The 25,508-nt window shown below is 47.9% G+C and overlaps 2 protein-coding genes across 8 annotated transcripts in view; one reads left to right on the forward strand and one right to left on the reverse strand.

Moving 5' to 3' along the window:
• The first annotated feature begins 11 nt into the window (after positions 1–11).
• C12H3orf18 (chromosome 12 C3orf18 homolog) lies at positions 12–10,873 on the forward strand. Of its 5 annotated transcripts, none has more exons than XM_039559031.1 (6): positions 14–101; positions 1,173–1,462; positions 3,480–3,875; positions 5,185–5,210; positions 6,761–6,890; positions 8,176–10,873. In XM_039559031.1, exons 3-6 carry the CDS (start codon positions 3,642–3,644, stop codon positions 8,254–8,256), a joined length of 471 nt encoding a protein of 156 aa, XP_039414965.1. In that variant the 5' UTR covers positions 14–101; positions 1,173–1,462; positions 3,480–3,641; the 3' UTR covers positions 8,257–10,873. The 5 variants fall into 5 exon arrangements, with proteins under 5 accessions (XP_039414966.1, XP_039414965.1, XP_039414967.1 ...); XM_039559033.1 differs by having other exon boundaries at positions 3,484–3,875; XM_039559034.1 differs by having other exon boundaries at positions 1,173–1,336.
• An 862-nt stretch (positions 10,874–11,735) lies between these two features.
• The window catches only part of LOC104683431 (high mobility group protein HMGI-C-like), a 51,249-nt gene continuing 37,476 nt past the window's right edge, over positions 11,736–25,508 (reverse strand). For all 3 annotated transcript variants that reach the window (XM_010390325.3, XM_019280173.2, XM_019280172.3), the window contains exons 2-6: positions 20,156–20,362; positions 19,473–19,589; positions 18,996–19,043; positions 17,108–17,198; positions 11,736–14,517 (exon numbers count right to left, since the gene is read on the reverse strand). In XM_010390325.3, coding sequence (XP_010388627.2) covers positions 14,435–14,517; positions 17,108–17,198; positions 18,996–19,043; positions 19,473–19,589; positions 20,156–20,245 — 429 coding nt within the window. In that variant the 5' untranslated portion in view covers positions 20,246–20,362 and the 3' untranslated portion in view covers positions 11,736–14,434. The remainder of the gene's footprint in view (positions 14,518–17,107; positions 17,199–18,995; positions 19,044–19,472; positions 19,590–20,155; positions 20,363–25,508) is intronic.

The following is a 25,508-nucleotide window of genomic DNA, read 5'->3' on the forward strand; positions in this document are numbered from 1 at the left end:
AGCGGCGCGGCCCGGCCCGGCCCCCGCGGCCCCGGGCGCGGCCCCCGGCCGCCGCTCCGCCCGCGGCCCGGGGAGATTGGACGCTTCGGCGGGAGCGTGCAGTAAGTGACGGTCCCGGCCGCCCCAGCGCGGGGGACGCCTCCGGGGAGGGGCGGGCTGGGCTGGGCCGGGCCGGGCCGGGCAGGGCCGGGCCGCGGGGGTGTCCGGCTATGCCGTCCTGTCCCTCCCGCGGGCATTACGGAGCTGGCACTGCGGAGGTACCACGGCCTTCTCGGGTTTTCCCCCATTCCGTCTTCCGGGAGGAATCCAGTCCGGGTTTTCCCCCATTCCGTCTTCCGGGAAGAATCCAGTCCGGGTTTTTCCCCATTCCGTACTCCGGGAAGAATCCAGTCCGGGTTTTCCCCCGTGCCGAACTGCGGGCCCGAGCCGGCTGCACGTGGGCGGCGGGAAGGGCTCTGCGATCCGGTATCCGCCTGGAAACTTCCTCGGGATGGGGAAGGGGGGGCTGCCCGCAGGGATGGAGCCGCCGGGCAGCGCTGGGGTGGCACTGCCCGCACGGGGACAGGGCGGTCGCTGCTATTTCAGCGTGCGTCGGCGCGGCCTCAGAGGAGCGGTGGCATTGCTGGGGAGAGTTCCCGCGCCTGCTCCAGAGTGGGAAGGGGCCGTGTCCCTCTCGGACAGCGGGAGGGTGACAGCCAGAGAGCTCCGGGGCAGCTGGCAGACACGGTCAGGGCTTCCCCGCTGCCCTAGAGCCTGGTCAGCTCTGGAGCAGAGGTGGGGGAAGCCAAGGGCTCACCCAGGGGGAAGCTACGTCCCGTTGCCAGCAGCAACACAGTGCCGCTTGCACTGCTGAATTACTAGACACAAATCTCTGTTCCTGTCACACCCAGAACGAAACAGCAGCACAGAGAGATTAAAACCAGGACTAAGAAAAGGTTCAAGGTGCTGCCCAAAACAATTTTCTTCATCTCAGAAGTGAGCAGCACCTGTCAGAGATCAGTTTGGAAATGCTGGCTTAAGGAGAGAAACAAACGTGTTCTCCTTCTTCCCAGACCCAGCAGAACCCAGCTCAGAGCAGTCCTGGCTGTGTGAGGAGCTCTCTTGGTGCAATGGAACAATGCCAGCTGGCAGCAGCTGAGGAATCTGGTTCCTCTTCTCTTCTATTTGTGCAGGGACTCTGCTGGAACCTGCCAGTCATAGGTAGTAGCTGTCCCCGGCCCTACAGCTGCCAGCAGAGGCTTCGAGTGTGCCCAGCCTGCAGATCAAACTTCCAGCACCAGGATGACAACTGGGAAAGGAAGGTGGTGGGAAAGATGATCCACCCCAGCTCTATCGTGTAAGCTGTGGGCCCTGGGCCATCCTTGCATTCAGCCTCCCCATCGGACTGTCTGCAGCCTGGACCAGGAGGAGCTGGGGAGCAGAAACAGCCCTATCTGGACCTGGAAGTGGTTGGCTAAGCCAGGTCAGAAGCCTTTGACACAGGACTGCTTTTAGAGCTAGGTCTGTGGGCATGGGAATCCTTCAGCATGAACAGGACACCGAGAGCAAGAACAAGAACCCCTGTTTGCCCTAGACTAGATTTTCAGCTGGCACATTTTAGCCCAGCCTTTTTTGGTTTCCAAAACTGACACCACATTCAGCTGAAGGCCTAATCTATTTTGTTTCCAAAATTTAGGACCTGTTCAAGATCTAGAGCCATACTCTGCAAAACCCTTGGGCCTGCTTCACTCCTTTCACTTAGGCTCTTTTTCCACTTTTTATTTCCTTGGTAGTGGCTTTTTTAAAACCGGGTAGTATTATGGAAAGTTTCCCTGACTGGCACGAACTGATGGATTCTGCCTGAGCAGCTGCTCGATCTGCTCAATAATTCCTTCCCTTTCCCTGCTGCTGCTGTTGTTGTGACACTGATTTCAAATTTACCATCTTTGTGCCTGAATGTCCACTACACCTGAGCTCTGCTGTGGGCAGTAATGGCTGGGGAAGTCCAGGTGCCCTGTGGGTTAAGCAGAGTGCAGGGTCTAATGGTCAGTGAAGGGCACAGTCCCCTTCAGCTGCAATGAACTCGTGACCCAGCACAATGTTAGGAGGGACCACACCAGAACTGTTACTATTCACATTTCTCTGGAAACTCTTGGGAGTTTGACAGCTCCCACAGTCTCCCAGGCACTTCAAAATTCCCCTTTGCTTCACAAAGTTGTTTCCAGGAAGCTGAGACAGATCCTGAACGTGTGGCAAGGCATTTACCTGCTCAGGGAGCTGCAGGACAAGTCGAGGTGACTGCTCCAGCTGCTGACTGACCACAGCACAGCCTGGTGCTGCTGGCCTGGGGGGGTTTCCCTGTTCCAGTTGTTAGTGGCAGATGTTGATCACGCTGCTTCATGCAGTTGTGGACAGCAGGATGGCATCACAGCATGGGAACTGCACAGTAACCTTGCCTGGAATAGAAGAGAGTGGAGCAGAACAATGGCTCCGCTTTGCAGGCACATCTTCTTCTATTCAGAGCTCATTAACTCCTCTGTCCCGGCTGCATTCCAGCCCAGAGATGCAATGTCTGCTAAACTGCAGGGAAATTACCAGAGAACTGCTATAGAAGTTTTCAGGTCAGCTCAGCTCCAGAGGAAGCTGCGTTTTCAGGGAAGCAACTGATGATCTAAAGTTACATACAGAGCTTTTATAAACAAAGTGTGCAAATACTTCCCATAGGCTCATCCCATGGTGTTTTGCAACTCTTGATCATTTGCACAATAGAAGTATGAAGCAATTAAAGCCTTTTGTGTTCTCAGCATGAACAGATCTATCAAATTTCACAGCTCCAATCCAAAATTGGACTAATTTTAAAATTAATATTGATAATTGCCAGTGCATGACTAAGCTTGAGTGGTGCTTTCATGAGGGATTGAGAAATACTTGGTGTCTTAGATGGAGGAGTGATGCAACCCACCCTTTCCAGAGCACAGGGATGAACAGCAGTGGGGCAATGAATAGTGCAGGGACCCACCAGTCACCAGTGACTACCACAACAGGGAACTCCTACTTTGGATTCAATAAAAAGCATCCTCAGCTATGGAAGTCTCACAGCTGAGTGTCATTTTATTGGGTATGTTCCCACTGAAAAGGGGATCCATGCAACTTTCCAAAAATTGAAAATAAGAGACAGAAGCAGGAAAATGCTCTATCCTGGGGCAGATAGAGACCACCTGGTTCAGCCTGGGGCAGACTGTGGACAAGGGTTCTGGGGTTGTCCCCACACAGAGCTCCAACTGACTGCAAGGAGGCAGAGCTGAAGCAGTGAGGGCAGAGTTATCACCAACTCCCAGTGAATCAGGCATGACTTTGGAGGATCTCAGTACCCCCAAAAAACCTTCTTCTTATTTTGAGTGGGCATTCAAAAACTGTTCTGGTGGATTGGGGAACTGTGGGAAAGGTTGTGCCTGTCTCCAAGAGCTCTGCACCATTCATCTCTTCTCATTTCCTCCTAGGCAGAGTCCAGTGTGGTTCCTACCCCGAAGAAAACCCATCAGTGGTGGTGCTACAGGAGAGGTCTCACGTGAGGGCCCTCGATAGGAAGGACAGCTCTGCACTTCTGTAGCCGATGGGAGAGGACAACAGCTTGGTAACAGGAGCTACCAAGAGCTGGCAGGATGAGTTACAGCTCACCCTCTGTGCATGACTTGCATCACAGCACCCCCACCACAGCCAAGCCAGACCCAGGGACAGCTCTGGATGTGACTGTACCAGAGACAGCCACCGTAAGCCCTGAGACTACCAGTTTCAACAGCACCAAAATCCCGGATGTGGCCAGCACTGGACCTGGCATGAGCACCATGCTGCTTTCCTTTGGGATCATTACTGTGATTGGGTTGGCTGTAGCAATGGTAAGAGAGCCCAGCTAAACATTCCTGTCTCTTGAGGGTGGAGGGTGGCTAGAGGTTCTAGGACTGATTTGCATTGAATAATTTCTTTGCATTCTATTAAAGTCTCACCCAAAACTGCTGGGAACTGGTAGTTCCTGAGGTTCCTTTCTTTTTAAGGCCTTTATCCATTGCTCCAGTATTTCTGCAGTCTCCCTGAGCTCTGGTCCAAATGGGATTCCCAGCAGGCCTAGGAGAGGCCACATGTAGTATCAGTATTTGTTTTTGATAGCAGTAGGAAGTTCAATTAAAAGAAAACAAAGCAGATTGTGTTCTGACTTGTTACCTGGAACAGCTGCATTGATTTAAACCTTCTCTTGGGCCCCACAAGAAAGTTTATCCATATTAACTTTTCAAGCAGACTGTTGAAACCATGTTAGTCTCCCCTGTGGACATGGAATAATTCTTTTTGAATTAAAGTGGCCTGAATCCACCTCAGCAAGACTCACCCTGGACTGCATTTCCAAGGTTCTGCTTGCTGGGTATCAGTCCTTGAGGGTTTGGTATGTCACTAACCTTGCCATTAATGCTGTGGGCAGAAGCTTTAGAGACCAGAGTTGTGTGCAAGGGCTGCAGCTCTCCTTTTGTTATGTAACCAGATCGTTTCCCTGCCAACAAAGAACAGAAGGTAGCAGCAAGCTCCCATTCCTCGTATGAGGAAGGGCTTCACTAATACAGCCATCAGAGGAGCCTATTGCAAAATTTCATTGCAGGCCCCAGGAGGAGTTTTTCCAAAAGCCCCTAAGAAAACCTGGAAATGGTCAAAAGTTCCCAAGAGCAACATCCAGCGTTCGTAGTTGTCAGAACAAGGCTGTGGAGGCCCAGAGCCTCCCTTTCTTCCCAGCACAGGCTGACAGAGGCAAGTCCCTGAGCATGCCCTCCCTCTTTGCTTCTTCCCTTTGTACTGGGGAGGGGGTAGCAGCACTTCTGCGCTGTAGGAAATCGACACGAGAATCACAAAGGGAAGCTTTTTCATCCATATACGTCCTGCAGCCACAGAAATGTGCTGAGCTACACCTGATAATACACCTAATACTCTTACTCCTACTAACACACCTAATACCAGGCCACTGAGCACTTACACACAATGTGCTGCCAAGCTCACAGTGATGCATATGAAGTGTCATTTTTGTTGTCACTTCTCCCTTCCCCCACTTTGGTGCACAGTGACACCAACCTTCTCTACCTCTCCTCTGTGTGCCCAAAATTTCTCTTCTCAGCTATTCCCCATCCTACTGGGACTGCTGTAATGATGCTTCTCTTTCTCCTTCAGGTTCTATATATCAGGAAGAGGAAGAGGTAAGTAACATCTGTTGTTGGCTGAAGGGAACTCAGAGCTTCAAAATCTAGAGCAAGCTCAGGAGATAGGGAGATGATGGGGAGAGTGAAAGCGATGGCTGTGTGAGAACAAGGCTGCAGGGAGCAGCTGTGTGTGACTGAGGCAGGGACGCTGCACTCCTGGGACTGGCCCACCCTCTGACACCAGTGTGTCAAAGACTCCTCCACAGTTTTGGAAGGAGAATAAAGCTGAGCAGGAGGAGGCCAGGGATCCTGAAAACTCATCACACTTCACGTATGAGATGCATGAAAACAAAGGAGAGGGTTATGTGTTTATAAAGAAGCTGGGAACTCCATCATGAAAGGTGTGGAGCTCAGGTTTCAGCCATTCCCAGATTCCTGTGTTTTCCAGCAGCCCAGGCAGTGACAGCAAGTGGCAGCAGCACAGTGCAGAGATGCAGCTTCAGCCCAGGAGTTAATGTCTTAATTTCCTTGCTAAGCTCCTGGCTGAAAATAGAGAGGGAGAGCAGCAGGCAGGGAGAAACACATCTTGGTTCTCCTGTCTCACAGCAGGGACTCTGGTGAAGATCCATAAGCTGTGGTACCTCCTCCCTCCCTGACTCCTTGGGGCAGGCCTGGCCAGGCCACAGACTTCCAGAAAGTGCTGCTGTCTGCTGTAAAATTTCCAAGCCCAACACCAAAGCCCGGGTCTGGGTGCTGCTGCAGGAGCAGCCAGTGCTTGGCCTGTGAAAATACCACTGCTGGAGATAATGGTTGTGCTGGCAAGCCCATAGAGAAGCAGGGGAAGAGTGTGTCATCCAAACACTTGCCAAAATAGCTATTTGTGGTGACACTGCCAGTAACTGCTTGTGTGTTTCCTTCTACCACCCTCCAAAACTCAGCTATAGCCAAAGGCAGGACTCAGTGTTTTCCCAGGAGCCACCCCATCCATCATCCATCTCTGAGGAGACCCCTTGGGTAATAAGTCATAGCTCTGTCTCTTGAAGCAATGATACAAGAGTAGGAACAGTGTCCACAGGCATCAGCCCCCTGTGAGAATCTCTCTCTTTCCTATTTTCTATTTATTGTTTATTATTTTCTATTTAATTTTGTGTACTTCAGCCCCAGAGTTAAAGCACTCTCAGGCCACTGCAGCTTGAAATGAACTGCTGCTGGCAGACTGTGACATGGCAGGATGGGGTGGTGTGGGCAGAGGGACGGGGGAGAAGTCACAAAATGCCAAGCCAGTATGTTCCACTGTTTCTTTTGTCCTTCCACATAAAGCCTAATCTTTTAAGGTCTGCAGGAACTTACATCCTGATTCCTCTGTGTGTAAATGCCTGCCAACACAGATTAGTGATGGCAGTTAATCCCTGTAACTGCACTCTGGGTGTCTTCCACTCCTGCCAGCTGTGTGTAGTAGGTTCTTAGCCTCATCCAGCAAGAGCCATAGGAGCAGAATCCCTGTGCAGGAGGAGCAGCAGCCTGCAGAAAGGCTCAGCAGGGGGGTGGGGAAGCAGCCTGAGCTCTGTTCTTCTCAACCAACCCTTTCCCTCTCCTCCCATGGGCAGGCTGGAGAAGCTACGGCACCAGCTCATGCCCATGTACAACTTTGATCCCACTGAGGAGCAGGATGAGCTGGAGCAGGAGCTGCTGGAGCATGGGCGAGATGCAGCATTGTCCCAGGCATCACAGAACAAGGTAGGCAGCAACACCATGAGTGTCACTACAGCCACTGGTACCTGCACTGCTTTTGTTACAGGGTCAAGGAGATTTTGTCATGGGCTGCAGGGTAGGGAAGCCAAGTAAGACCTGAGGAGGACTTCCCCATCTCTGCTAGCCCTGGAAATAGGGACTTGAGCATTTTGGAGTGCTTAGGGTGGACTGAGGAGCCAGGCAGGTCTTTGACAGGAGGCTCTCTCCTTCCCAGTGTAACAAGAGGTAGGAGAAATAGGAAAGAAGGGCTTCTCACCACTGTTTGGGTCCAGCTTCACAGTGTTTTCTGTTCCCTTTGTCACCACCACCACACAAAAAGTGTTTTTAAAAGAGAGCCAGCAGGGATGGTTGGAACAGGCTGTCTCTTACCCAGTGACACAGCTTGTCCTTAGAGTAGACACACCTTTCCTTTCATGAATTGCTCTCCAGCTGCTCTGTGTTGCCCATGTCATCCCCTGCTTTTCCTGTTCAGGGGCAGGAGTTCTCCCAAACAGTTTCAGTTTCCACACACCTTATACCTTCAGATAATCTCTAGCAAGCTTGGTTTGGGCAGAAAGGGAAAGAGGAGATAATAAATACAACTATAATTATAAAATACTTACCTTGAGACATTCTCGACCTGCTAAAGAGCACAAAGATGTGTTGGAATATGAAAGATAATCAACGTATGGAACATAATAGTTTGGAAAAGCAGGAAATGTGGTGTGTAAAAGCAAAGGATCTTGTCCTCTGAGTAGCACATACTAGGACAACATCAGATCCCTCTATTAGTCCACATAGGGGGCTTACCTGGAGGTAGTAAAGGGGGGAAATTGTAAGGCCAGAATTAACCTTAGCACAGTAAAAACAGATCCATCCTCTCCAGGGACTGGCCAGCAGGATACCTCAGATCCCTCTTGCTAATGCTTGGGAAGTACAAGAGTATAAAGATTTAATGTAAAAGGAGAGGGAGAGTCTAAAACAACAGCTCAAGCTCAGGCAATGGCACATTTCCAGGCCTTCTTGATATCTCAAGCCTTTTCAGGCTGCCTTGCATATATAAATAGTGAGACCCAGTAATCCAGTGATGTGGGGATTTTAAACTGGCATGGATGTGCTAACTTACTCTCCAGCCTGTAGTATTTTCCTGTCACAGCCTTGTTAATGCCTTGTTAGCCAGGCAGCCTCCCCTGGAAGGGGTGAATGCAGTTCCAAGTGTGCAGCCTGTGCCCAAGCACAGCCCTGAGCCAAGGCAGCCGTGCTGGCGCTCAGCTCTCCTGCTCCCCTGCAGGTGCTGCTGACGAGTCAGGGAGCCCTGCAGAGACCCAGCCGCCTCGTGTTCACAGACATGGCCAATGCCATCAATGCATGACCAGGACCTGCCCTGCTCCAGGATCCTGCTGAGAACAAGGAGGATGAAGCCAACAAAGCAGTGACTTCCCTCAAGCATGGCTGATCCACCGAGCCCAGCTGGTCACCTGTTGGTTTGTGTTACAAATGGGCACAGGAAGTGCCATCAGTCTGGGAAGCCAACCCTTTGTAAGGGCAGTGGTGATTTTCTGCTGTGTCTGTTACCACTCTAAGGTCTTGAGCTCCAGTTTCTGGGCTGGCACTGCCTGGTAACACCTACCAAGCTTTGTGCTTAGGAACAGTGCCTGCCTTGTACAGATTAACCTGTCAGAGCACAGAGCTGTGGTCTGTGGGTCAGGGAAGGAGAGAGGTGCATGTTTCAGAGACCTTCTCCACTGGCTCTGTGTGCCCAGGCCCCAAGGAAAGTGATGGATGGGCCTCTGCAGTGACCGCAGCTCTGGCCGGTCCTGGGAGGGGACTGGTGGCAAAGCCTCTTTGAGCCAGGAGAGCTGCCTGCCCCAGCTGAGGGGTGACCTGGGGCACAGCAGGGAGAACACAACCATGGGATTATCCCCTCCCAGGTGCATGGCTGCTGATAAATGTGCGTCAGGGTGATGTTGAAGCACGGGGAATTCACTGGCTTTAAAAAGTGAAGCGGTGAACATTTGGCCACTTAGATCTTAACTGAGAAAGTGGCTGAATATCCCAAATTAGAGCTACTCTATAGACAGAGGGATTTCACACAGCTAGAGGCAGGGACTGTCACTGTCTGGCTACTGGTCTTAGGAATAACAGTGCTCGGGCAACAAAGAGGAATTGAGCAGAACTGGGGGTTCCAATACCCCATAGCCCCTCCTGCTTTGGCTCAGGGAAGTTTCTGCAGTGCAGAGTGTTACCCAGGAAAAAGGATTAAGCTTTGAAATACTTTCTTTTAAATAAGGAAGAACATGTATTGGCTCAACAACAGCCCAGTGTTTGCCCCCAGAGATGACTAACAGCTGGTTTGTACTTCCTTACCTGCCAGGACCTGCAGTCAGAGCCTTCTCTTCTTCCTGCTGAAGGGAACACAGAGCTTTGCGTTAGCCTCTGCTCGAGTTACCTGCTAGGAACAGGTAGGTGGGACTAGACAGGTAAGCCAGGGGTTTCCCTGTAGCCCTGAAGCATCTCTCTGCCTGTGCATCCTTCAGGGCTGCAGGAGTAAGAGAGTGCAAAGGGTCTCTGGCCACCTTGGCATGTGGCACTGCAGTGTGGGGGCCTGTCCTCTGCAAGCCTTTTGATGGGCACTGGCCCCAAGTGCTGCAGACCAGCACAGCAGCCAGGGACCAGCATCAGAGCCCAGCCCTGCACTGATTACCTCCTGATCTTTGTGTGGTACAGGCATTTGTCAATCAGATTGTATTCCATCCACAGCACCAGTTAAAAGGGAATCAGGGCAAGCCAAAATTTGAATGCAGACCTAAAGCTTTATGCAAGGAGATGTTTCAGAGTGGCAATTCAGGTATCATGTGCTTTGTTGCAAGTTTGGACCTGCCAGTTAGTTTTTGTTCTCCCACCTGTTTTCTTTTCTTCCCCCGTGTGATTGTTTTTTCCATATTCATTAAATGCAGACTGTTTCCTCAGCATATGCCCCTGACCCCTGCAGGGCACAGTACCTTACCAGCTCTTCCTCTTCCACTGACACAGCTGCCCTCAGGGCAGCTTTGCAGGGCTAAGTTGCTTTAGTTTGTCAGTATCCAGCTGTCTTTTTAGAACTAGGGATTTCTGGGAGTATATTAGGGGTTGGAGTGTGGAAAACAGCCTAGCCCTCATAGCCAGGAGATGTGGCAGGAGGCACTTCCAGGCTGCTGCTGTTTGCCCCCAGGGATGCTGCTGGGAGGAAGGTGCATGGATACAAATACTCACTGTAATGCAGATTAGGTCCTTAGAATTTGGAGTCTGTCTGTGGGTATTCCCAGTGATCAGCTGAGAGACAAATACATAAATACATCTGCTACCCACACACACACTTCCCATCTCCTCCAGGTGCTCAGTGAGAGCAGCCACACATCTGATTTCTCCACTGCCTCTCACCTTTCCATGCTCTGCAGCAGCACAGGGATGCAAGTGGCAGCAGGGGGGTCCAGCTATCCTAAATTGCAGCATTTTCCGCAGAAATCTTAGGATTGGAACTTTCATCTTTGTTTTAAACTCAACAAAAGGCAAGTGTGAGCTGAATTGTTTCCTCAATGCCTCAGCCCACTGCATGCCCTGCTCCCAGCTCTGTGTGCTGCAGTGGGAGCTGCCCAGCAGTGATTCCACCAGGCCAGGTGCAAACTGCACCTTGGTCCATGGTTTACTGAGATAAATCCTGTGCAATGAATACACCAACAGAGGAATTCTCTTGAACCATCCTCCCTGTGATGGTAGGCTTCGTCCTGTGATGACTGCCCTTTAAAGTAAAGAAGTACAGATAGTAAGATTAAAAGAATATTATGGGTAATTGCTGGGCTCGTACTGGAGTATTCTTTTAGTTCCATAGCACCTCCTCTCACAGTTCTTGGAAGTATATGTATAATTTAGCAGAAGCATTATGATGTAATTTAATTCAAGTGTTTCTGTGTTTTAAAGCATTGAAATATAATTAAACTATTTACATGAAAGTCTAGCGTGATTGTCTTTTTTCCCCCCATCATCTGCATTTTCCCACAGAAACTGCTGGAGTGTATCCCCAGTATCTGCTGGTAATTTGTGTGCAGTGAATTGCCCTGCTCTTTCAAAAACTGAACTAAGTGTGGAAAAACTTGGAAGGGGAAGCTCTGTGGGGGTCAAAGTTTAGTGTTCTATAGCACAGAAACTCAGATCTCTTCAGAAAGGCTTGCTGGAGAAGTCAGGAGGGCAGGAGCTTCCAGCTGCCAGTCCTGGGCATCCAGAGTACAAAAAGAAATGCCAGTTTAGCCTTAAGCTGAATTCCTGCACAAACCAGGGGTTCATCAGCTCACCTGCAGCTCTGCCCAGGCCAAGGGGAACAGAACATGATGACATTGGTGATGTATTTCAGATTTGCTTCTGCCTCATCTGGCCCACAGCCCCAAGACCTGGGACTTGTTAGGAAAACTGTCAGATGAACAAGAGGCAATGCACAGGCAGAGAATTAATTGTACAAAAAGCTCAATAGCTGTATAGCCCACAGAACAATGTGGGGGAGAAACAGACTCGACTGTGGAGACAGCTGGGTGTACACATGAAGCAGAACTGGCCTGTGTTCCCATCAAGCCTCCAAAGCACACAAAAGGATGGAATTAGGCACCCACATTTGGGCTTAGGAGCCTGTCTGGTTTTCTCCATGTGTGATTCCTCCTGCTTATTATTTCTTACATCAGTCTGGGGCTGCTCCTCAATGACCAAATTTTTGTTTATAATCCCCAAAACTCCAGGTCAAAAGACACTCACCTTGTCCAGCAATGTGTGTATGTGAGCTGAGGGTGTTGCACAAGGAGGAGGCAAAGCAGGAGCCTGAGGGGCTTTTGTTGAATACCTTTATTTAAAACAAACTTCAAGGCTAATTTGCAAGTTGCCAACACTCTCTATGCCTTCACCAAAACCATTTATGGGAAACTTCCAAACTTTGCTAGATAACAAACCTTGTTCAGCTCCTGTAACAACTGTAACGACCTCTTATTTTTGGCCAAGTCAGACCTAAGCTTCCTGAGCTTAAAAACACTTGACATGCATTTGCTTAAGAGGTAGGATTTGTCTACACAGAAAAGGTAATTAACTATATGGGAAATAAAAATGTTTATAATTTCAAAAAAGACAATTGATCCAGTGTGAGATCCTAGCTGTCTGAAGATGTCTGGAATTCTGCCCACCTTTCACAAGCATTGACTTCCATTCTAATTCTCTGCATAAACATGGAAGCTGAAGTTATGGATTGGGATTTCAACTACACACAGAAGAGCTCCTGAAAGAGTAGAATTCTGTTCTCCTCCAGCACTTGCATTTTTATGGAAATAAGTTCTCTACTGTGTTTTTTCAGGAGAGTGTTAAGAGGTAGCAAAGACTAGTTTTGGTTTTTTTTAATTTTAAGAGAAGTACTTCGTATGCACATCCCAGGAATACTGCTGACCTAAAGCAAATGGATTTACTATCTAGCCAAGGCAGTTTGCACCCCTATTCCAGGCCACCAGCTGAGAAAGGACAGACTGATGTCACAGGAAAAGCTTGAGTCTCTTACAGATGTAATCCCTAATCCATTTAGGAGAAGCTGAAGTTCCAGTGTCACACAGTAACAGCTACTGCTCTCAGGTAGCAGGGGTTAATTAAACAGGCAGTACAGCCTTGCAACGAGAGTACTGAACCTGCCAACTCAACTGAAAATCAGGCACAGAAGTTGGTAAAATATTTTGGTTTGCTACTGGAGTGGCCTTTGAATGTAGACACGAACTGCAGCTGAACTTGTGTGTGCACTGAAGAGCAGCAGAGTTCAGGGGAGCACCAGCTGCACCTTCAGATTCACTTGTGTCATGTCCCACCCAGAGTTACCCCCACAGCAGGAGCTGGGGGGTCAAACTCTTCCCGTACCTGGCAGTACAGCTCATCCTATAGCACAGGATTTAGGTCAGTCCCTGTGATATAATCCATTCAGTCCTTGATTTCTCTGCTATTTGGTAGTGGAGGTACAAAGATTATCTGTGATGCAGTTTTCTGCTGCGACCACCAAGCTCCATATACAACAGAGTGCCCTTAGGGCAAACCAGACACCCCACAGAATTGGGACTGGGACTCTCATCACTACTAGCAGAATTAATGGGATCAGGACTCATCAGTACTAAACTGGGTGGACTGGAAAAAATTACCCAAAAGGAAAAAAAACCCACTTTTCACTCCATTATCTCTCCAATCAGTCTTTCTTCTTAATTCTACATACGTTTTCTTGTGTTAAATAAATACCTGCCAAGGGAACAGAACTCTGATGAAAAGATAATAAATGAGTTCAATATATATGGCCATTTCATGGGTTTCTGCTATGCAACACCATAAATTTAAAGCCAATTATGTTCTGTTTAAATATTTAACACTGTAAAGCTAGCCAATTTTACATCCTGTCAGAGATAATTGAAATACCCACTTTGTCCCTTAATAGGCAAGGCAGAACATCCAGGAGATGGAAAATACCACCGGGATTTCAGTTTGCAACTGGATATTGGAAATACCCTCAATTCATCAGAATTTAACAAGTTCAGCTCTGACACCAAAAGCACAAATCTGCTAACAATGTGAAACTGAGAGCAGCCAGCAACAATCTTAAACCAACTGGCTACTGCTGTCTCCCAAAACTAAACTATCACCAGCTTTTGTTTGCATAGTTGTGACACTAGAGGACCCCACACACACGTGTTAGGGACTGAAATTAAACTAATTTAAATTGAATCCTGAGGCTATGTAAGGCAGCAACTTTTGTATAACTGGTTCTTTACAGACACTCCTTTGAAGGGATGAAATCCAGTGGCTGTGACTAAGCTTGTAAGCACTGTGCACTTGGAGCTGCTATCAAACTCAGGGGGAGAGCCACCAGGCCAGAAGAAGTTATAGGAGAAGGCCCTGAGCTGCTCATGTTAAGACAAAAATTTCAGAATCAATCCCTAAGACATCAGGGTGCAAACTTTACCCTAAAGCACCAAATCACACAGAAACACTGGAACAGCAGCACAGGGCAAGCTGGAAATGCCATGAAGGTTTTTCTTTCTGAAATAATCAGGAAAGGACTCAAAGGCTGTCTTTCAGATGCAGTCCTTATGGGCAACAGAGCAAAACTTAACTCCTGGCACTCTCCATCAGTCTGCCAGAGGTGATAATGGCAGACAAGCTCAGCCATTAGCTGTGTAAATAGATTTCCTTTCCTGTATCTGTATTGCTGAGTCAACAGTACCTTTCTGTTAAAATACTGCTCTCTGTGTCAGGGCAAGGCACCAGGTTATCCAAAGGGAAATGAATGTATCTCAAAAGATATACTACAAACTGTAAAAGGCATCTCTCCAACAAGGCATTTGCCATTTCTTCCCCTAAATCCCCGTTTGGATGTTTGGGGTAAACAAGTCCACAGGCAACAGGAGAGAGAGCTTGGCTAAAATTATCACAAATGAAGAATCTGAAATACAATATTAAAAATCCTGCTTGCTTTCCAGTCCTCTGGCTTCAGCAAGACATGAACAGGTGGGATGCTACTGAGCTGCAGCAGGGATGTTAAGACATCTGCTAAGACCAGTGGTTTTGCCGGACCTGGAACCGTCTTTTCCAGTGATGCCTAAAGAAAGATCATGGGAGAGAGAAGGTTAGAGCTTTGGGTCCAGGAGCCCTGCTGCCCAGTACACCACCCCCTTACAGAGCCAGTGCAAGGTTGAGAGATGACAAGGATCCATTCCCACTGCCCTTGTACCAGCTCCAGGCTAAATGGAGCTCCTGATACAAATCGCTTCCCTGGCAGCAGGGCTCAGCATGAGGCTTCTGAGGGCCCAGGAGTGACAGTCTGTGTGAAATTGTCTGGTTTCTGCTCTGCACACACTCATCAACCACCTCTGCTGACAGCAAGTATGTATTTCTTTGAATCCTTATGAGACACAAATTTCCAAAGTGCCCTACCCAATATTAACATCTTCTTCAGTAATGGTACTCAGGGGAAAAAAAAAAAAACCCAAATGCTTCTTGACCCAGAAAAACAGAAATGTTAATGCTGGAGTTCTGATGGCAGCATCTGCAGGTAGCAACACAATAGAGCCTGATCCATTAACAAACTCCTGCCTGCTCTTGGATAACCTGGAGTCACCCATAACCAGTGGACTTGGGAAAACCAGAGCTAGAACCCCAGGCAAAGGCTATGGGAAAAAACCCAGCTGGCTTTAAAGCAGCTCTCTGCCCCACTGCAGGATTGCAAATCTTGCTTATTTCTGATTCAGCTCTTCCTATGTCTTGATTTACCCCATAACAAACTGAAAGGCAGTCAGTTTTATTTCAGCAATTCATGTTAATGCTGCAGACACAAAGCCCAGGGCAGATCTCTTTCCCACTTGGAGTTGTGCAGTGTACAACCTGCAGGATGGGCAAGTACATGTACCCTCCCATCCCCTCCCTAGTACAGCATCTCAGAAATCCCCACCTGGAAGCAAAGAGCAAACCACCAAAGCCCTCAATGGCCAATGCTCTGGCTGTGTCTATAGGAGAAGATCATTATGTGATCACAGACTCCTGCTAACAAGTCTCAGAGCAGTAGCCTCCTGCACGAGTAGCACAGAAACTTGCAGGCATATAATAAACCCAGACTCATGGAATGGGTTAATCCAGAAACTGCCTGTCTGCAAGCTGCTACAGCTGCACCGTGCTTGCAAACGAGCCCCAGGATAGCTTCCAGTAAGTCAGAAGCTTTAAGCCAGGATTACCGCTCCATCTCAAGCTCCTGAGCAAATAACTTTAGAAGTTTTCCAGAGGATTTCCCGGTTTCATACTGTACATGCTTACACCCACTAACTTCCTGGCTGGTTTTTTTTGTTCTCACAGAAGTGCAGACCCTCCCCAAGAGCAGAAGTCCCCATGCCTGGCCTGGGGGGAGCACAGTGGTTGGGGCTGCACTATCATGTGCTGCACGGCCGTCTCCCAGCGACCGCAGCATCCGCTGATCCTGTCACATCTGCTTCTACCTCACTGCAACAGCAGGGAAACGGATTCCTCCTGTCACTGCCCCGGGTCCCACTCAAACTGAAAGGAAGAAGAAATTACCCACACTGGCTGTGGTTTGGGGCGATGCTCAACTGTACCAAAGGCGGCGGCGGCCGGGCCGGAGGTGAGCTCATCCCCTGTGAGCCTGCGGCTCCGCTGATGTCAGCGCACAACTCCGTGGCAGGAAGTGATACGGGAGCAGGAGCCCCAGAGGAAACTGAATTGAGCAACTGAGGTTAACTCCCCTGGCATTGAATCATGTGGCATTTCCAGGGACTTTCTAAGAACCCGGGGCTGGGCTGGGCTCTGCTGCCCAGTGTTGGTTCGCTTGCTTCGCACGCCAACGGCAGGAGGGAGCAGCTGTGCTGCCACGTGGCAAACCAGGCAACTTCTGCCTTCCCTGGGCTCCTGGCCCCTTCTGCCTCCAGGGAAAACATTTCATGAAGAGCTTCCTACAAGGCCCATGGAAGGTAGGACATAGATGCACACAAGTTCTCCTGGAATCTACCTCAGAAATGGCCCTGAAAGGTTGGACTCAAATTTGTACTTTCTCAGGGCTGAAGTGAGGCTGGGGCTCTGGGTGGTGCATCTGTACATTCCTACAGCAGTGATAACTGTCATCTGGCATCTCATCTCAGAGAAGCTTAGATAAATTGAGCCTTCTACAGAAACTGGCCAGTGCCATCATGGTGCTGCTGAGGCACCTCTGCCAGTGCCTGCAAGCTCTGCCTTAGAGTACAAGCCAGGAAGAGAGAGGAAGACCAGCATGGAAGCATTCTGGAGTCAATCCAGAGTACTAAGATGTCCCAAATACCATGGGATTTTTTTATCCATAGTTTTTTTCAAGTAAGGCAAGACATTAACAATAGACTACTTTCACTTTGTACACACCAGAAAATTCCACTGAGCTGCACACCTGTACCAGTGACCAGAACCTCAGATGTGTGACTTCTTGGGAAGACAGAGATTTTCTTCTCTCCTTTTTTTTCTACCTCCACTTCTGCTGAAGTAGTCACAACTGAATTAGATGGAATGGGCCTGGAAGCCTTCCAAATGCTCCTCTGTTTGTAGGATTTACCAGAAAGGCTGCAGCCAGTGCTAGAGCTTTGTGGGTATGTGCATGCTTTGCCAGAGCGTGGCTGCACTGTTTAGTCTTGTGTAATTATGATTATCTAATTTCATACCCTGTGTGGCTGGTGCCGAGTTCAAATTCAAGTCACTGCTTTCCTGAGGATTTCCTCCCTGAGACTCTCCTTCTTGGACCACTGCTTGAGGCTACAAAGAAAGACACCAAAAATAAACAACTCCCCACATGCAAAATTACGTATCGAAAGACAAAACTGCAAATACACAAAGTAGATAGATTATTATTAGATTATTATTTAACCAAGACTGTGCAGCCCTGACAACACACCCATTTGCCACCAACTCCTACACCCAACCACAGGCAAGAGCACACACCAGGGCAGGTAGTGTCCATACACATTCACAACTGTCTGAATCGCTGTTAGAATCCATAATGGACCATCCCATTACCAGGCTTGTAGAGAGACACACAGCCCAACACTTCAAAAACATCTGCCCATTATGCAGCTGTGAAGAATTTTTTTCATCAAGAATATTTTCTAGATTTCAGGATAATTCCCTGTCTTGACCAGCTAAACATTTTGTCTATTGACAGTTAAAACCAAAATGATCTTTTTCTTCTGCTTTGGTTTTGCCCCCCAAAAATTCTTCAGCTGTTTAATTCTGAACTGAAACATCAGAATGCTTCACTAACCAAACTTCAAATGACACATTTTGAAATGTTAACTCTACGTCCTCCTGCTTGTCTTTGAGATTTGTCAGTCCACAAATGACACCAGCAGAACTCACTGGGTAAGGTTTTGTTCTGTAAGACACAGACACTTCTGCCTCTGATGATTTTCCATAGAGCTTGAGGATCCCAATTTGCACAGCTGGTTGCTTTAAGCACTAGTAACACACCAGACTTCCCTAGCCAGTGTATTTAAATAATGTAGTATCAATGGGCTTAGGAAAAGCAATGGGGTTTGAGCAAGAGCAATGTGCTGAACTAGACTGTTACCTTCTCACCTGGACTGCAGGGAAGGAACAGATTTATGGAACAGTTCCCTTATCTGGGGCATTCTGCACAAGGTTTGCAGTTTCCCACTATCCAGGATATATTTGCATGGCAAGGTCACTGTCACATCAGAAAAGACTTCTGACCTCTCCCATATCCTGGCACTTCCTTGCTAGTGAACATTTCCTTCCAAGCCTTCTGTGTGGCCCTCACAGGCTGCTCTGTCCCTCTGCTTCTGCTGAACCAGAAGTGTCCCTTTCCCTCCTGAGTACTCTTGTGCCACCATAGGTGTACAACAAACCTATGGATTACAGCAGCAAGGGCACAGCTTGGGGTTGGGTTTAGCAAAGTTTGTGATGAACACTAAATAATGGTTTGTGGCTGTTGCAGGGTTTTTTAATCACTCCCAATGACAGATAACATCCCATTAATTGTTCACAGGACTGAATAGCCTTATTAATTAAAAGCTTTTGTCTTGTTTTTACACCTGGAATGTTTTCTCGTCAGCTATTGATTCTTATGAATCCTTTGTTCGCTGCATAAAAGAGTCTCCTGCCAGCAGGACTCAAAAGTTTCTCCATTCATCAAATTTTCTTTTCTCTTAATTTAAAATTTCTTCTTTTGAGACAAACTGACATGCTAAGCAATCACTTCAGTCTTTCAAGTCTCCTGGGAACACAACCCCTTCTCTCTAAGAAAGCATGGAATCTCTAGTCTGACATTCCAAGCCTGAGAAAGTGCCATACTGTGGAAGTCTAGCATGTCTTGAATTAAGCACAGCATCTCTCTCCCCTGGGCTCTCAGAATTCTTCAGTAGCTGAATCTTGGAGGCCATCAGGAAGGCAGTCAGAGCTTTCCTAATTATTTCCAGGCTACCAAGACTGAAAGAATGTTGTGGCAGACACAGAGTCTGAGAAGGGCAAACACAGCTGAAAGGTCCCCAGGATCTGTGACTGGAGAAGAGGAAAAGGACTGAACATCCTACTCACCCACTTGCGGGGCCTCCCTCTTCCTCTTTTCCCAGCAGAAGGTTCTGCCTTTATTGAAAACAAAGCGGGAAAAAATATTGTCAGCTCTCATATTTGCTGGGCATTGTGACAAACTGAACATGGCCACAGTGACCTTTGTATAAAGGTCTTGTCTCACAAGTAGCAGAAAAAGCAAAAGCTGGGGATAGAAGACAGTTGAGGAGGAAACACCTGCCTGACTGCACTGGTTGTGATTATTTGGCAGTGGTGGAGGAGAAGCACTGGAAGGAAACTGCTGAACAGGCAGTGGCAACACAGGAAGGCTGGGAGGTGAGTAAGGGCTGAAACCACAATAACTGATTTGTCCAACAGTGGCAATTAAAGCTGAGCTGAATTAGGGGCAACTTTCACTATCTTTAAGCCAAGAGACACATTATTGCTTGCCTCTCTGGCAGTGCTTCTCTCCCCTGTAAATGAATATAAGCTGTTTCCTCTCACCTTTCCCCCAGTTAGAGCAGTCACTTTCTTGCTTCCTTTTGGCCTTCCTCGGGGTTTCTTTGCTGGCTGTAGTTCCACAGCATCCTGTGGGATAACAGCTGTGTTTCCAGCATCCTCCTGGGATAAAAGGAGAAAACCATTTAAGCAGGATGATCCCTGAAACAATTTACATTCTCTTACTCTGGTACATCTTGGACTGTCTTACCCCACTAAGAGCACCCAGACCACTAAATAGCTGGTTGTCTCTGCTTTTCCAGCTGTGAAGTGCATTAGAAGGTGACCAGCAATACTTCTACACCTTTTTGTCTTTTGGGCTGAGGAAATGAGTAAGTTCAAAGAACTCTGACCAAGGGGCCTTCCCTGTTCCATCCAATTACTGGTGCAGGAACAGAGGGTGATGACACAGGAAAGTCTCCAGGCTAGAACAGAGAGCTGGTCAGCTCCTCTCACACATGTCCTAGCTGAACTGTCACTGCGCCTGTCACACCAGAGGTGCCTCTGAGGCCAGAAGCAGAGATTTCCCAGGGTGCAGATCCTGCTGCTGTCCTGGGTAGCCCTAGCATCTGCCACACCTCTCCCTCCCTTGTCCTTGTTAGCAAGCAGCTTCCCAGGGCTGCCTGCAAATCCCATCAGGCTTCTACCATGGCATCCTCAGGCAGCCTCTTGGGATGATGTTCCCTTACCTGTGGCTGCTTCTTTGGTCTCCCCCTCTTTCTCTTCAGGCCCTCAGTCAGTGTAGCTGAGATGGGATTCTCTGGTCCCTTGTTGCTCATGTTGGTACTTTCCACAGTTTGCAGATTATAATCCAACACGTTATTTTTCCTGGACTGGGAAAGAAAACTTGTCTTCTCTTTTTTTATCTTGTTATGGATTCTCTTCTACCTGAAAGGCTGAAATGATGAGAAAGAATCAGGCATGGCAGCTTGCTATTGTTTTCATCAGCTGCAGGAGTCCACAACAGACATTTAGGAGCATAACTGTGCTCTATAAATGTTCTAAAACCATTCTTTTACCTGGACTATTCCTCAGCTTTCTGAGGCTTTTGGCCAAAGGAGCTGATTGCTTCAGGCATGGAGTGTGCTGGTACCTGCATCTACCTTTCCCTACCTTGGCCAGTTTAATCTGAACCAACAAAGACAATGTCTGCAGCTCTCTGAACTCCACTCTTAGGAGGCTCCCTCCACCCAAAGAGGAAGGGGGTGGGAGATAAAGTGGTGGTGGTGAGTTATAAATGCATCAGTCAAGGGTAGATCTTCCTTTGGAGCTCCTGTATTGTCAGATACCAAAGCTAATCCTGAGACCAAAATCTACAGCTAAGTGAGCCTTACATGAGGATGCTTGAGAGAGCAAGTCTAAGGTACAAACTCTTAGAAGTCTGGCACTGGAGCTGCCCCTCAAAAGTTTGTTCTTTGTCACTGACTGAACAGGCACTGTCTGGAGAGATGGCCTGACCCCATTCAGTGCACTCAGCCTTTGATTCTACATGAGGCTCACTGTTTTCTACAGGACAACACAAGTTCCCCACACCTGGATTTTGGATCTTGAGCACTAACTTGTCTGCTGGAAGTTTGAATCAGCAGACTTGTCAGCCTCCCTGGCCCCAAGCGCTGCTCAGTGCCTGCTGTGGTTGGAATGAGCCCTGATCCAACTTGTCTGCTCTCAGAAATAACCAAGATGAGGAGCTGTTGAGAGTACACAGGAAACCAGTGACTTTCCCTGCTTCTGCTTGAGGTTTCTCTTCTGCCATGTCTGCCAGAGAAGGGGGAGGTATGACTGTGAGCCTGCACACCCTCACATCCCAAAGCAGGAAGAGGAAGGGAGACCTTGATCAGAACCTCAGCAGAAGCCTGAATCCCAGGCACATTAAGAGAGGTGGGGGGGTCACTGAAGTCTTGCTTGTGTGCAAGTCAAAACCTCGCCAAGGATCTGAGCTCAGTCCACTTGCAGCACCTCCAGACCTTGGCTCTCCTTTCCTTCTTGCACACAAGGGAGGGCTCAAGAAGATGGGAGAGGATGAGGAGGCTGAGCTTGGCTGAACAGAGGCCTGCAGTGCTGGCTGAATCCTCTTTTGTCAGTAGTTCTTACCACAAAATACACAGCTGAGAATAGTGCAGTTGGGAAAGCAGCATCATTCATTGCTCAGGAAAGCAGGAATATCCAGATGAATTATGCATTAATACCTTCTCTGCAAAACCATCACCTGAGAATTTTTTTTTTTTTTTTTTGCAACTCCTTACCTGTTTTATTTCTTCTTTTCCACCTGCTAAATGAAAGATAACAGCAAGCTTAAAGAGCTCTTTGCCCCATTGGCCTTGAGCACTGCTGGGTCCCCAGGTCCCTCCACCAGGCTCTACCTGAGGCAATAAAGGCAGTACTGCAAGTAAGGGCACAGCTGCACCACGTAGAAGAGTGTGACTTTTTTGTTCAAAATAATGCTGGAGGGCAGCAGCTGGGCTCAGTTCCAGTTCATGCATGAGCAGCCCTACCAAGAGAACTCCCTGGATGCCCCTTTGTGCACACTCTTGGGCCCCAGCTCACAGGTGCTGCTGCATACTCAGCTTTTCTATCAAGCCCTCTGATCAGAGGGCAATGGAAAGACTACAGCTCAGGTCTCCGAGTTCAGGCTGAATCTGGAGGAGAGGCAGTTAGGGGAAAAAAAGTTTCTTTGTACTTGCAAGCCACACAGTTGCCACCAAGTCCCTGAGAGACAAGCATGAAACACTTGCAGTCTCTTTCAGAGAAGAGCTGTGCTTTTACAGACACAGTTTTGTAGTCTGATCATATGTTCAAGTTCCAAAGATGAGAGGACCCTAACTGAGAATGACAACAAATATTCTGCCTTCTGGCCAGCTACAGTTCCTTGTGCCTGTATTTCCTGGTCAGAATTGGAGCTCAAATAGGCTGGTGTTGGCCTCTGGAGCTGGCTGAGATAGGAGGGGGTCACTGATGTGCCCAGGCTCTGGACTGCCCTAGCAGGAGAGAGGCCCCAGTGCCTCTTCCCAAAGGCAGGTCTAAGCCAGCCCCAGCTCATGTCGCACACATCTGCTCCCAGATCAGCCCAGTGTGCTGCAAAGGTGGTTTGAACCCTCCAGAGCCTGAGCCTTCCCTCAGCTGCCAGTGGAAAGGGAACAGATATGGCCAAAGGAATGGACAAGTGTGAAAGTGCTGTCCAAGCTAGATCCCTGAGCAGAGATTACAGCTGCTTATCTGGGAGAAGCTGTGCTGATAGGAGGGTGCAGTTAAGCACCTTCATTCTATTTTCATCCTCAGCTTGTGTTCTCTGCTTGGTCACCACAGGCTGGACATCCAGAATCTGACAGTGTCACTGACAGATGCAGCAAGGAAACTTCCAACCTTCACTCCATATTCTAACACAATGTGTGCAGTTGTGACACACACTGAAGCCATTGCTCTTATTGACTCAACCTCTCTAAAGAGTTCACTGTAACTGGCACCTGCCTAGAATCCAAATTTTGCATGTCATTATTCAAGTGGGAGCAACCACAATGCACAGAATTCATTTTTCCCCAGATGCAAAGAAAGTCAGTTCTTGCACAATGTTTTTTTTGCTAAACCTTGCTACACTAATACACTCTACAATGCCTTTAACACATTTGGTCAGCTTTTTACAAACAGGACTGCAGACAAATGCACAGAGATTGCCAGGAGATAGCAGTGTCTTTGTACATCTCTCTTCCACCTTCCCATCACCCACCAAAGGCACATCCTTCTCGAAGCTGAAAAGAAAAACACACAAGCAAAGCTATACAAGCATCAGCCCTTAGGGCTTTTGTAAGCTTTACATGACTCAAGGCAAGATGCAGACAAAGCAGAAGCACCCACTGCAATTTTACTTCAAATTTTTCAACAACTTTCCATGTTCACATATAAACCCCCAAGCCAATATTGAGTTGCATTGTACACCGAAAACCAAGTATACCTTCCAGGGTCACCGCACTCCCTGCTGGGACTGGAGCCAGCAGAGCTGAATTCCAGGCCTACACTCTGTCCACAAGGGCACAAGATCTAAAAAACCTATCCAAATGTTTGTGGGCCTTAGATCACCTTTATCACTCATATAAACAGCTTTGCAAATGGTGCAGGCATGTGAATGCATGGTTTTGGCAGTACTGAGCCTCTGTGTTGCAGAGACATCACCTAAAAGAAAACACCTCATGTCCCAAATGCATTCCCAGGCACCTGGCAGAGGGCAGGGAATCCTCAGTGTCATAGCACTTCATACCTGATTTAAGTCCTAAGTTGTACAAAGCCAGTTTTTCTAGCATAGCAAGTTCTCAGGAAAGAAAAGCTCCTTCTGGGGGCAATGGAGTTGTAGCCTAACACAGAGTATTGAACAGCGTTCTCGAGGGACTTTTCCCTTTCCATAGACTACAGAGGAAGCCTTGGGGATGAGGCTGCTGACTTGGGCAGGTAAATTAAATGGCAGAACCCCTCCCTGTTTGTTTCCTCAGGGAGGTTAGATTTTAGGCTGTGTCCTTGGGAGGAACTTGGTATGACACAGGGATGCTTGAGACATCACACTAAACCCCCTGAACTGTGTGCATGATTGACAGCAAACACTGCCAGAAACACTTCTCTGGCTGCAGTGCTCAATTACAAAATAAAAGCTCTCAAAGCCTTTTACAAAGCATAATGGGAGTGGGATTATAAGAGACCCTGCATTATAGCCTTAACTCCAGCACTGTCTCTATAATTATATGAAAAAATATCTCCCAAGCACAACTCCCACTTAGCAGCACAGCACCATTGTGCTGCTGTCATGTGTGACAAAGCAAACCCACGGGAACTTCACTGGTGTCAGCGTGGTCACTCTTTATTCCCTCTGGTAAAAGACTGAGGGAAAAATTTGGCCCAAGCCCTGCATCAAGCAGAGGATGATAAAAGACTTTGTTAGTCAAGACATCTAAAGAAGAGATGGACTAAAAAGGCCAGGCAGGGAGAAAACTCTCATTCCAATAACTGCAGCAATAACAATCTGTGCTCGTATTATGAGAAATTACTTTCACCTTCCGAGAAATCAGATGCTCGTATCTTTTCAGATCTCGCAGTAGATCAAGATATAACACAGCTCATTGCAGTTCCCCATGGACAGTTCTACCAGAAAAGCAGGACAGCCAAGCACTGGAACAGCTCCCTTGGGAAAGTACAGTGGCAGTAACACTCTGGCAAATGTGCCTTTTCTGCCAGACTTTTCTGCAAAAAGAGGAACTTATGGGCTACTAAATCAAGTTTGTGGCAACAGCAGGTAACTGCCACAGTCTCATAAATCGTTTCTCAAAATCATAACTAACCTCTCTAGGTGATTTCCCGGACTACTTTAAGCGACTAAGTCTAAAGCTTCTTTGATCTCATGCTTAAAAGTCCCCTAGTTCCTTGCCTGTTAGGTTTTTTTTAATGAGAGATTTATTGTCACTTGTTCTTGCATCACCAGTCCTTCAGTAGCAACATTTCTCTCCCCTCCATTTTTAATCTCTACCAGATTACACACCTCCCTCATCTTGCCTGGCTGAATAAACCAGCACGTTTGTTTCTTGAATGTGATCACATCTCTTGATCGTTTTGGTTGTCATTTACACCCTTTCCAATCTGATCTCAACACTTTGAGCACAATAAAGATTCTTACTCTCAAAACTATTTTCAGTGAGGACAGCTTGACTAACTTAACTTCACATGGATCTGAGAAGCGCGGGCTAAGCAACACTTCAGTGGGGAAAATTCAGTTCTTGTGTAACATCAATAGCATTGGCTTCCAAAATGATTTAACCAGCAAGCTATTCCACCACCTCCAATGTATCCTGACTGACAGAATACCCAGGTCAGAAGACAGAAACTATTTAAGCTTACAGAGGACAAAAAATACAGGAACCATACGGGCTTCCGTGCTTCCTATCAGTTCTAGAGACTTGCTCAAGGTCTGAACGGGAATTTCTGTAGCTGTACCAACAGTTACATTTCCAACTCAGTTACAGACTTCTCTGTGCCACCCTAATCAAAGTGCCCTTGTGTGTCTCAGTT

This window comes from Corvus cornix, chromosome 12, assembly GCF_000738735.6.
Source record: "Corvus cornix cornix isolate S_Up_H32 chromosome 12, ASM73873v5, whole genome shotgun sequence".
In the NCBI taxonomy this organism is placed as follows: domain Eukaryota; kingdom Metazoa; phylum Chordata; class Aves; order Passeriformes; family Corvidae; genus Corvus; species Corvus cornix.